At 41.8% G+C, this 12,705-nt stretch overlaps 1 protein-coding gene and 1 long non-coding RNA gene across 8 annotated transcripts in view; one reads left to right on the top strand and one right to left on the bottom strand.

Moving 5' to 3' along the window:
* Positions 1-12,705, bottom strand: part of LOC111251006 (adhesion molecule nephrin-like) — a 111,466-nt gene that overhangs the window by 31,177 nt on the left and 67,584 nt on the right. For all 7 annotated transcript variants that reach the window (XR_002673597.2, XR_002673599.2, XR_002673598.2 and 4 more), the window contains exons 3-7: positions 11,998-12,222; positions 11,397-11,579; positions 9,124-9,279; positions 5,623-5,829; positions 932-1,102 (exon numbers count right to left, since the gene is read on the bottom strand). Coding sequence is in view for 4 of the 7 variants with exons in the window: in XM_022807123.2 (XP_022662858.1) it covers positions 932-1,102; positions 5,623-5,829; positions 9,124-9,279; positions 11,397-11,579; positions 11,998-12,222 (942 nt within the window). In the remaining 3 variants the exon portion in view is untranslated. The remainder of the gene's footprint in view (positions 1-931; positions 1,103-5,622; positions 5,830-9,123; positions 9,280-11,396; positions 11,580-11,997; positions 12,223-12,705) is intronic.
* Positions 993-12,270, top strand: LOC147755282 (uncharacterized). The gene is made up of 2 exons (XR_015328090.1): positions 993-1,133; positions 11,992-12,270. It is a non-coding gene; the product is annotated as an uncharacterized LOC147755282 (long non-coding RNA).

The following is a 12,705-nucleotide window of genomic DNA, read 5'->3' as shown; positions in this document are numbered from 1 at the left end:
AACTTGTTATTAACTATAATTTGGGGTCATTTTCGCATTGTGTAGTTAAAAAAACAATCTTATTTGGGTTTTCTTGTAAGATTTTCAAATATTAAGGACGAGTTCTAGACAAGAGCTTTATAAACTGTTTCATAAGTAAACTTCAATGTTTCCGACGGCTGAGTACTACTGTGTATTCATCTAGAGCAAGTCGTGTAAACAAGTCTAGCTTTTTAGGCGGGGTACACATTGATGCCAACCATAGTTGTACATGCATTTAAGATGGAAATTAAATAGTCATTTCAAAGCTAACTTCATATTATATGAAGGTTCTTTATTTCCCAAAATCAACAATAGAGCCTACGCTATGCAATAACTACTTAGGTGATCATATTTTTGAGCCTTGCATGACAACACACAAATAACAATAAGGAATAACCGAAACTCGATGCTCCCTTTTCTTAAACACTGGTATCTATCCACTGGCGGGCATGGATCATCGCACCCGCGCATTTTTTCTGCATACACTGCTGCCACTAAGGGCTATTCAAACGCGCGCAAATAGGTGACGCTTTTAGATATCCGCACGATAATACGTGCCTAATCATATGTATGCACATTTGCTTTACAGCGTAAACATTCCATGATTATATTGTGACATGGCGCTTATCAGTATGAAACGCCAAATACTGAGCCGATCGAAAGCGTCTACGTGCATGGCGCTCGAGCAATGCTATAAACACATTAGCAGGTCCGACCCTGAAGCTCATTAGTGGCCTGAGTCTTTGAGTAGCATAATGATGTTACATAATATCTACACCCTGCCAGCCAGTCGTGGTTCGAGTGTATGTAGGTGTATTTATCACGGGCGTGAACAACTAAAACGTTACGATTTATAGAGATAATTTACGCCCACAGACAAATATAAAAATTGCTACTGTAATAGGCCTACCTTTTGTGCGTTGCGTGATGATTTCCGGAGGAAGTGATATGCCGTCACGAAGCCAGAGAAGATTTGGTGGAGGGTTGCCCCCTCGTGACCGGCACACAAGATTCAGCACGTCACCTTCTCGGACAGGCGTCCCTTCTATGTAACCTTCAATTCGAGTAGAGTTTGGGGCCGCTGAAAAATGATGTTCGCCCAGTGACATAGGGTACGCTATAAATTTATCCTGAAGCTAAATGTGCGACTCTTTTCCGTGCAAAATGAGCAGAATATTAAGTATATATGAAACGAACTTTCGTTACTAGAGAAAAAAAATAAAATATACGCTTTTGACTGATCTATCAGCAACCCCGCCGAGAGTTAGCACCAGTAATTTACAGACACCTCTTGAAGCGCCTTCAAAGCTGGTTGTTATTAAAGGCCTTCCCGCACAGGCGCACGCAGATAGTGCCGAGCATATAATAAGTATCGTTTAAAAAAGTTTGTAAAAATTGATCATAGGATAGTGCCGCATTGGTTTCTACGCGCGTGATAGTGCAAGGTGGGTTTTTGACATGTAATGCATTTATCTAACGAAATATCTTTATTATTACGGGGCTATTATCATTAGGCACTCAGTGAAAATTAGGTCAATCACACACACACACTACAGTAGGTCCTACAATATCACTTTCACTACTGAATTGACGAACAAAATCGAGTTACAAAATCATAATTGTCCGCAAATCAGAAGAATTTTTCGAAAACGACGATCGTGTGCAGTAATACAATAGCTAACATTGACGGCTGCTTTTAAAACGATTTTCGGCATTCGCTGAGGCCAAGTTTACATGATTTATTCAGATGTGTATATCGTCAATTCTACCGTGTCGTTCCCGTGTGTTCTATAGTGTCAATTCTACCGTGCTGTCGTGCATAGCCTATGGTCTCCCAGCGTTGTTATTTTCCTTCTAGTAATCATAGCTACCATTATAGTTATAGTTGATGATTTAGGTATATATGTGATGGCCAGTTAGAAAGATCCTTTTCCGCATCTATGACGACGAACGAAGGAGACAGTTGAAATAATTATATGACTATCAGAGCAGCCTATTGATTTCTATAATATGCTCATAGCTATGTTACTGAATTGAAACTTGCTGAGGCATCATTTGTAAATGTATTTGCCGATCGTAATGCCAAGCCAAACAGTACATAAGCAGGTCAAAATACCTGGGCCATGGTAATATGACAGACTCTAGGTGTGACAATCCCCACTTCGTTAGACCCATCTAAAAACAGGCCTGAAAATTAACTCTCGTTCTCGTGGCAAGGCAGAGAATGAGACATACGAATGTGATATCTCGTGAGATCTTCTAGAAAACTACGAAACAAATTTTATTAGCATCATACGATGAAATTCCATCTGACCAATTTTTAAAAGCAGCTCCTTACTCTATTAGAGACACATTTGTCCAGAAGCCGCGACGGAAACGGACGATCCATCCAACGTCCCATTCTTCCACCTTTCTTCTGCATCTCGTATAGACTTATCAACCATAAATATATTTACAGTCATATAAAACGATTTCCCGATATTTTGGGACACGTTTCTATTGAATCGAGTAGCAACTTCATTGAAGTATGCATGTATTTCAAACACGATATTGAACGTGACACGTATTCAACGTAGCCGCAGGGGGGACACGCGAATGCTGCGTGGGCACGGTACAGCTAGTAGGGGTGATCGAATGTAACGACTACGAAAATAGGTAGTTGCTAGTTGAGAAGCGGCTTGGATAAGCCTCTAGCCAACAATTTGTCAGTCTCTACTCAACGGCTTAGCCCTTCACTGTTAATGAAAGTATGTTCAGATAGCGTAACAAAAAAACTCATCGCTTCCTAGGTCCCAGGAACCGTTTAGGATGCTATTATGTGTGTGCATAGTATAGGAAAATAAAACTCAGTGTAAACGTGCTAGCGCATTTCATATTGAATAAACCACATTTTCAGTATTTTGTTCAAAAGATGTGTATATTCAGACAAGCATTTATCATCCGCTTTGATCGAATCGTACTAAAGGCAATGTTTATGTTATTTCTATTGTCAAACCAAAATTTGTCTCTCGTAAAATGATCGTTGTTAACGTCTTCAATACAGAAGTAGAGCAGAGGCGAAACAGCACGGGATTGGATAACGTAAATTTTTTTCACTGCGATTTCTACACGAGCACGCCCTTAATAGTTAAAGGCCGGTATATGGTGTGTACCAACGGCCAGTTAAATTGGGGGGTGAACAGTCCCGATTTGGGAAAGGACAGCTCTGTCGCTTTTAATTTTGTTACCACCACTTGTTGCCAACGGTGGTACATTTCACAATAAGATGCAGCGTACTGAAGGCAGGACAGTGAAAAGGCCCCTGAAACCAACGTGATGTTCCCTGTGTAGCTTGTATAGCGTAACCCGTTGCATTGAGTCCTTTGACTCAGTTGGAATATGATACACAGCATGGTTAAAATTGTCTACTGGGCAGCAGGACAACATGGGCCGATTTATCAGGGACAAAAAGCGAAAACGTACAAGAAGTGGAAATATGACCTACCATAAAACCACTACCCAGTTGAATAGAAGAAGTACAGAATAAAAAAACGAAGGTCTAGAAGAAAGGAAACTCCGTGCTACGTGCGTTCTTCTACCAGGGGCAAAGGGCTTGTTTGGGGGTATATTTTATAAGAAGTCGACGGGATCCCTAGCTTCAGCTTGAGGTGCTTGCAACCAGGTATCGAGTTGTTGCTGCCATTATAGCCATAGCAGTGCTATGTATCAGCCAGTGATCAAACGACAGTACGCTAATCGCCGCTGTGATGTCGCCTCACGCCGCCTTCAAGCATCGATCAGATGTTTAGCGGTTTCTAGCGAGGGCGAAATCTCGTCCATATCAGTAACAGTATGATAGAAGACTTGATACACTTCAATCCTGTCCGTCTCAATATTATGCATCCTGACCGCACTAATGATCCAAGCAAGTTTCACCGGGACGCTTTTGTGTACCGCGTTAATCCCTGATTTACACTGATTATGGCGCGACATACGTAAAGTGAGCAGATTAATAAAAGGGATGCAGATCGTCGTGGTACATACTTCATTCTTAGAAACCATTCGTGCTGGAAGTAGCCTCGCAGAGGACATAGGTTGTTGCTTTTGATAATGCGGATCTTTCTGAGGTAATAGCTCCACAGATCTTGCGGGAGCAGCGAGTGCTTTGATATACGAATATGCTTTGAATATACGGATACGCGCAGCAAACTATAGCTTATCTGCCAGCCATTGATTAAAGTACAAGAGCAGGCCAAGCCCATATTCTCGTTACTTCTGAGCGACAAGAAAGGCAAAGGAAGGAAGGATATATTCGTTGGAAAAGAGGCGTCTCATCAGTAGCGGAATACGATCCTGAACAAGGTGACATAGGATTAGATTAAAGAAAAGAAGAAACAACTAGAGAAGCTGTTCCTTCTTTTGTCAATGAACACCATACGATGCGCAGCATATATAGAGACAAACAGATTACTTACGTAAAATGTACACCTGGAGTCCACGAGTTCCCAGCAGGTTATTGCCCTCCTTACTATGAACTAGTTTAAAGTTCACTTCTCTTTAATTGTGTGCATCGAAGTCAATGTTTAACATATTATCAAAGAAAGCTTAGCATTCTTACTATTTCGAAAAAAGTGAAAACATCGAGATGAGTACTTTTGTCAGGCTGTCATAGAAATCATTAATAATCGTTTTCTATAATCTGACAGCGGCTGAAAAGTGGCTCAACCACAGTACGCCTGAATCTTTTATGTCTATAAAAGTAAATAATAATATAAATATAAGCAGCATTGCTTGGTTCCTGATCGGTCAGATAAGGGTAGGATTCTCCAGTGTATGACAAAAAGCTCAGATCATTTTGTTAATAACAATACGCATCATTATCTTGAATAAATTAAATCATGTCTATAATTTAGCACAATCTCATTATTCTTATCATTTGTGGAGAAAACAAGTTATTTATTGTCTCTTTTTTATGTTAATTCTACCTTTTTTTCCACAATTAGAACTGTAGTTAATAATATGTGCATGGACTATTCTCCAGCTGATTCACTCGATACAAAGTTATAAAGTATACTTGTATGGATTTTTTTTCGCCGTCGAGCGGTTTTTTATGGGATTTTTCATCGTGACGATGCATTTGCGCAAATTACCGTTGCGTAGCAATAGCCAACCCAGATATTTAGGTCAGATTTGCTAACTACAAAAGAAGCTGAGGCTAGCGTGATCTTCTGAAGGTACGAGTCTTCGTATATGTCATATAATAACAGTGTTTAAGACTGGTTGATATGATAAATTGTGTGTGCTCGAAATTGAGTAAGTATAATTATTGATGGTCAACATAAACATTGAAGGGTTGTTGTAATTATAACGCCGAACACGCCCATCCTATAAAATTTGTGATAACGTTGGAAGTATATTCAGAGGCTGAAATTTTGGAGCACTCCAGGCCGAGAGCCGGGCATTAAGCATGTTTATATAATATCTCTTTATCGATTTTTTTTTTGGCCGGAGTGCATTGTGTACTGAGCGTTCTAGATCTAATTTGATTATCATTTTACATAGTTTCCTAGTTCATTGTATTTTGCATATCAACAACCAAACCAACGTCCTCACAATACGTACTCATTACACGAACGAGAGCTGTGATCTTCATATGTTTGCCAGCCGTATTAGTATTTCCGCTACCGCTGCCATTTGGCTGCAACGCTGGATGGAGCGCCTCACACGTATACTGATCATTGAGCACCGACTGGCTTGGCCATAGCGTGATGGAAGACACTGTTGTTACTCGACGTTCGGTCTCCTCGATCGTCAATGTGCGGGCCGCTTCTATAAGACGGAAAAGAACGCAATACGATTAAATACATAACATTTCAATAAATGGAACGTACCAATACCGAATACCAGAATACGGAATGCCAGATACCGCGCTATTGTTCACTTTGCTGCAGTTTTTTTTTTTTTGAAAAATAATACTCCATGAAGTTGCGTGTGAAGTGCATGTATGTGTGTGTGCGTGTCTGCGGTTAAGTGCGGACATGCTCCCGCTGGCCACATCACTTACTATTAGTACCCCTGTACAGCAGCTGACGTCTTTTATCTATTCGACAAGTAGGCGGAACAACTGGACAACAGCGCTCTGGCATATAAGCTAGCGAAAATGGTCGATATTTGGCACCTTCTTGTTGTAGCAGTTGGCGTCAGTGGCTCTAAAACTTTAAGGCAGTAACGTCGCACAGAGATCGAACCGAGCCAAGACGTGTGAAGGCTAAGCGACTAGATGTGGATTATGATCTTATTAGAACAAGCAGGAACAGCTTTTACGTGTTGTTACCGGGGGCTCTAAGGGGCGTTATTAAATAAAGTGCCCATGTAGGCCGTATGGTTTACAAACCTATATAGGGATTTAGCAAGGATTAAAAAGGCATTGACTTTGTTTGACTCAAACATATGTGCAATCCATAAAACTAGATTGCCTCACTCAAACAGCTTATTTCACTTCTAAAGCTAAAGATAACACGTTGCAATAATACGGTGTCAAGGGATACATGAATCTTGGAGTCAAATCCGAACGCGTTTGTTCCGTGCACGTGGATAACTGTCTGACCAATACTAAGGTAGCTGCGAATACGAAACTCGACGTGCATTTGCTACGGCACGATTCAAAGGTGTCACGCGCCAGCAGCGGAATTTCGCAAGATGGTGTCCTCGGGATCAATCAATGAACCAACTGGCCCAGTGGGTACCCAATTCAATACTATGACTTTGCTAGAAAAAATACTATATTTTCATTTTCTGAAATTGCATTGTTATGTCTTTTTTTTTGAGAAAACCTAGTATTCTGTGACTATTACCGTCATTAGCATTGACGTATACGTTTATGGCCTGGCTAATAAAACACTAAGTGACTAGAGGACATCTGCTATAATTACCTCTATCCATAGTGTAAAACAGGCCAAAGCTAAATTCAAAGTTATAGTCTTGGTCTTATTAACTAACTCCAGAAGTACAAAAGCTGGGTCAGCATGTATACCCGTATGTATTTGTTACCACATAATACATATAGGTACATCCAGATATGCAGACACGAAGGCGTGATGACGGTATGGGTTAGAGTGTCATGCCAGGTCCTACTTTATTGACTACCTTCATTAACGGTCGCTACTAGCTCAGATACATATGCATACACAGATTTCTCGCTTGTGGGCTTGTAGATAGCCCATGTTTAGTACAATCTCAAGCGCTTTTAACCCTTTTGTATGTCTGGGTCTGAGTCTTGTAACGAGATTGAAGCATTTAGCCAGTTCTGCCAACGGCTGGTTCGGGTTTAGTCAACGGCCACTATCAACCAACAACCATATGTTGTTCTGGGAACAAGTGAACAGAACAGATGTGCTTTAGGATTAGGCCTTTTGGGCCATGTACGAACTTTCCCTAAAGAATGCCTCAGGCATTCTTCTTTTATGCTGCCTTTGCTAGTACTTGGGGCCGTACTTACAAATACCTGTACCAGACTTCTCTATTCGTTAGTACGTATGCTTGTTCAGTCGCTGCTATTATATCTGACCTGTCGCAGCAATTTTCTTCTACCCTACAGCTAGCTTCCTTCTGAAACTATCTTGGCCAGCCGCCTAGATGTTAGACAGCCGGCAAGCGATCTCTAAAAACCGTATGGAAATGAGTTCATGCAAATTTCTGCAGTCGCGCAGAACGTCCTTTTCCATCGCCGCCCGTTGTAGTAGTTGCAGTGGAATGGAGATTCTGGGATGGTATTACGACCTCGTAATGTAAAGCGGAGGAGGATTGCTTGGATGGGGCGAAGCTTTGGAAAGGGGTCCAAACCCTCGGTTGATCGCGACTGCCTTGTCATCTGCTAGACTGTCTACACGATGTCGTCGACAATCCGGAAATTCGACAAGATGGGCGGCTAGGGCGGGTTTCGAGCTAGCTAATCTAACCACCGACTCGGCAGGATGCACGGGAAGTTGGTTTGTCTACCAGCACCACCGAGAGAATTCTCACTACCATGACGCAAACCCCCTAGTTACACTTATGCTTAGCTGACGTTCTGTTGGCATGCTACGGAGAAAGTAGACTCTGCGCGAAAGTTTGTAGACGACAAGTGGGACGAAACATCGTGTAACGAGCTGACATACAAAAATTCCAGCGACTGGCCGTCAACGCCAATGCCCTTTGCTACATATTTTTTCGACAAATTAATAAAGAAAAAATATGCCATGAACTACGATATTGAAGGCTTACCTCGGTGAGTGGACGCGTGTAAAAGAGGGAAAAATCAGGATTAGGAACCAAGAAATGGAGAGTCTATGGGTACGCTCACTCGAATAGGGTAGGAATTGAGTTCAAGGTGCCAGATGCGACTGGAATAGGAAGAAAACTGTCTCTCCTGGTTTGTTGGCGAACGAACCAGCTCGTCGAGCCGGGGCGTCGTCATATACAGAAATGTCGTTAGGCCCTGATCTGGGGAATTCTCACCCGTACCTAATACTGCGGCCGTCCCGCTTTGCATAAGCCGCTTTCTCTTAAGCCGCTGATTGCTACTTGTCCTGGATGGACTTTCTTCTCCACTCAGGTTCCTTAATGTGTGCTGATGGAATTTCCCTCAATTCGCAGTCCTTTCATCGCCCTGTCTTTTTTCCGTTTTCCTATCTTTACTTACCCTAACGTGTTTATCACTCCAAGACGATCCCTGAGCACTTACAGGGAACAGATACACATACGTTCACTAAAAACGATCTACAAATCCAGTTTTTTTAGGTAAGGCTCTTAAAGGTGAAGTAATTCAGTGCAGTTCGTAGCGTTCAGCTCTTACTTGAGGCTTGTTGCATTAACAACAGAGATCCAATAATTATAGTGTGTATACGCCGGACAATACAGTAGCAATAATGTTATTTAAAAGGCCAAAGGGACAAAGTCTCGTTTGATTCAGACATACTGATTTTTCCAAACTAATTTGCTAACCACGATTATTCTTATACCGTGGACACTGTGTGTAGTACATTTTTTACTTCGCCGCTAACGGCGAAGTCTGTTTACGATGTTGGATTGTTAGACGCAAATGTGTAACAAAAGGCTTGGTTACTGTTTGTTTTTAATACTAACCGGGTACAAGTTCAACCGATTTCCTGAACCATCGAATACGAGCTGCTGGTCGTGCCTTTTTCGCTGTACAAGTGAGGACCACTCGAGTATTCGCTCGCACAGCAAATACAACTTCTGGGCCGCGACTTCCGTTAATATCCAAACGCACCGGCGGTACTGAAATTTCACGTCAGCAAATGATACACGTTAACGTACCATTGTTAAAAAACACATCATAGCGTTGTTACGTTAGGCATAATACTACAGTTAAACAAACAGCTTGCTTAGAGAAACAATAAAATTAGTCACAGTTTTTTTCATCACACAGTTTTATATGAGCTTTTCGTAATTCTCCTAGTGACGTCTAGGGCTTGTTCAAGTAAATCCACTATGCATGTGTTTATGTCTAGAGTAGAATAATGATAGGGCTCTGTACTTAAAACACGATTATCGCTTGGTTTTGACGCTAGCTGTGGTAATTGACCGTCTACAGCGTATTTAGACATAGGGTTAACTGCTGGTCAAGGTTCCAACAGTTGGCTAGCGGCAAAAAGCCGCCCTCGAAAAGTAGGGTAGGGTCGCTTCTTTCAAAGTCAAAACGGTTCCAGGGTTTTTGGGGGAACTCAGGGATCTAAGAGCTGCTGGGATCTTGTGGCGCCCTTCAACTAGCCCTCCGCTTTCCTGTCTTCATTCTACCGAGTCACATAGAACTTTCTACCCGAGAGCAGCTAAGTCGTCTAAACCGCATGTTTAACTGTGCCCTAATGAAAGGCCTGGGTGGGTTGGCCTTTGCTGCCTCAAGGCCAAACTGTCTTTTCTGTCTACTGAAACAGGCATCAGAGAAACGCACGCCGGTCTCGCTCGTTCCTCAGCGCCCCTCTCAGTGGTTCGTTTAAGCTGAGCAAAGACCGGAACGAAGGGAACAGATCTAAGGGGCTTTCGTTCACTGCCGAGTGGTTGAATAACACGCTAGAGCGAACGCATCATAAAATATATATGCGCACGTGTGTGTGTGATGCACAGTTGCTGCTTCATCCTACTACCTCGAAGTCCTGTGTGCATCCCGAATGTAGAAATGTGGTTTTTCTGATTATTTTTTACAAAATTCAAAACATAGAATAGAGAATAACAAGATACAAAAAAAGCCAGGAACACCAACGAACTGCCACTACTGACGTTTGGTGTTCTTTGTTAAATGTTTGAGGGACCAGCTATTTTGAGGATAATAGGTGACAGAAATAGACGTGAAAGAAAAAGGGCTTAGGTCGGATACCGCTGCACATGGGCACACAGGCACTCGAGCAGTAATGCGCTTTCTGCTATACTGAAACGCAATTCTTTCAGGGGTCTTAAGTTTGGGTGCGCCTGAGGTAAGGTATCATGGTGGCAGAACAAGTGTTCACGAAAAATTGCAAGAGAGCGAAAAGAAAGTTCCACTGAAGGTCGAGAAAGAGCGGGTGAAAGCTGGAAATTCAGTCAACCTTTGTAACGTGCTTAGTACAAAATACGGTGTGGCAGTCAAGGGGGTGAGGGACTTGAAAAATGGAAACGCAGTGTCTTGATCCATCAGTCAACCTTGTTGTCGCAGATTGGGAACGTCCTAGCGGCGAAGGCATCTCCTTCTGCCTTGACAAGTTGACTCAGAAACAAGCGACTTGCCACTGTTTAAGTTGTATACTTATTGAAGCAAACGGAGTCTCTTTGATGAACAACTTCTCTGGTGAGTTTATCGAGCTCAAAGAGAGCTTTGTTAGGTCTATTTAAATACAAGCGAGAAACCCCGAAGTGAAGCTCCTACTGAACGAGTGTGTTATTTTACGATAATGGCCCCTTCTAGTGGGGTAAGCAAGAAATAGGAACTTTAATTTGCATGATGTCTTGCATTACACGCACTCTGAAAAGGGATCTTGAAAAGCTCTGTTTAATAGTGTTACTTTTTTCACGTAAACTGGTTCCCTCTTCTCGCTACTTGCCTTAATGTAGTGGTGCTGGGAGATTATAAGAGACCATTCATCGCATTTAATAATTTAACGAGTGGCTCTAAAGTTAGATCGGCCGCGTGTGTCTTGACATAAAGTGTATTTTGCGAAAAAAAACTCTCCATATAGAACTTTTGGATGTTTTTATCTAAAATAGTTCTGTAAAAACTTTACACTTTGCCATTAAGTATACAGGTTTGTTGCGAGGGTAGTGAGCGTACTATCTGCTGTTTTTGTGTAAAAGAGTCATATTCCGTAAACAAATCCACCGTTAAAATTTTTCTACGTCTCTCTATAAAGAATGACTGTACTTACGTATCACATGTAAGTTGGCTTCTGCGCGAATGGGTGTCACTCCATTGCTAGCTGGCCCGACCTGGCACTGGTAGACCCCCTCGTCCGCCATTTGCACATTACGTATGACGAGGTTGTACACGCCCCTGGCCTCGTCTATATCCATCGAATGGCCCGGGAATCCTGGTATTGATGTTTGGTAACCTACGTTCGTAGGAACAAGGTGATTAACGCACTCACTGGGCAGCTGAATCTAACGTATCAAACACCTGTTTAGTTGTCTGCAATAAAAACTTACCTAGTGTTCATGGTGCAGTTAAGGTGGTACTTATGTTGAAAAAAATCATTAGGCAAAACTGTTCTCATAGACCTAACATCATTTAGCAGCAAATCTAGTGTAAATACCAACTCGCCGACCAAAACATGATATTAGTTATTGTGCTCAATGTACCTCAGCTTAAAGCACACGAATATATTCAGACAGTGATAAAAAGCATAGAAACCGTCATATAACTGTTGGTAACGGACAGTATCCAAAAACATTCTAGGGCTTGAGGATCTAGAATATATGAGATTGATTGATCTATAAAGATGGGATCATTATCGGTATTTTCAGACTCACCGAGTAAGAAGCCATCTTTACTCCACTGCACAAGGCCACGCCGATTTCCTACTTGGCATTCAAGGAGAACATTTTCACCTTGAGCAGTTTTTATGTCGCGGGGTCGAACGACGAAGTACTGTTGCGTTGACTGTGATTGATGTGATTGCGACGATACGCTTAAATCCGATATTTGGGAGGAACTGCCAGCCGTTTGCGAAGCGCTTTGAAATGCTAACGGCTCAACTGTAATGAAATCACAAATAAAAAACGAACATCGTAACTTTTAACTGACGCTGAATGTCTAGTCTAATGCGCTAATATTAAACTCTGGTTCATAAAGATTTATTTTAGTTGGCCCAATATAAAGTACGGTGTATTTTATAGCATGTAATTTACTTCCGCCGTACGAATTTCTTATGCATTAAGTTCAACCGCAGTAAGCATCAATATAGATCTTCATTTACGCTATGGATTTTACGCTGTTGTCATCTTCGTCCAAGTGCATGATTGCAATTAAGTAGAAACTGTTCGAAATCATAGTCTGTCTCTTCTTTGCTACAGACCAATACTGCATATTATGCACAATAGTAATGATGCTGGTACAGCTATACATGCGACAGAACCCAGTGAAATTATAGCACTCTCACTGCCATATCACCATTCAGGGTGAAAGACATTGCTAAGAAAACAGCATTAGCATAATCAGCGTCGTTTCCTCATGACTAT

This window comes from Varroa destructor, unplaced genomic scaffold (genome assembly GCF_002443255.2).
Source record: "Varroa destructor unplaced genomic scaffold, Vdes_3.0 BEIS01000005.1, whole genome shotgun sequence".
Lineage (NCBI taxonomy): Eukaryota > Metazoa > Arthropoda > Arachnida > Mesostigmata > Varroidae > Varroa > Varroa destructor.
The sequence above is the reverse complement of the archived record's forward strand: the minus strand, read 5'-3'. Positions and strand labels throughout refer to the sequence as shown.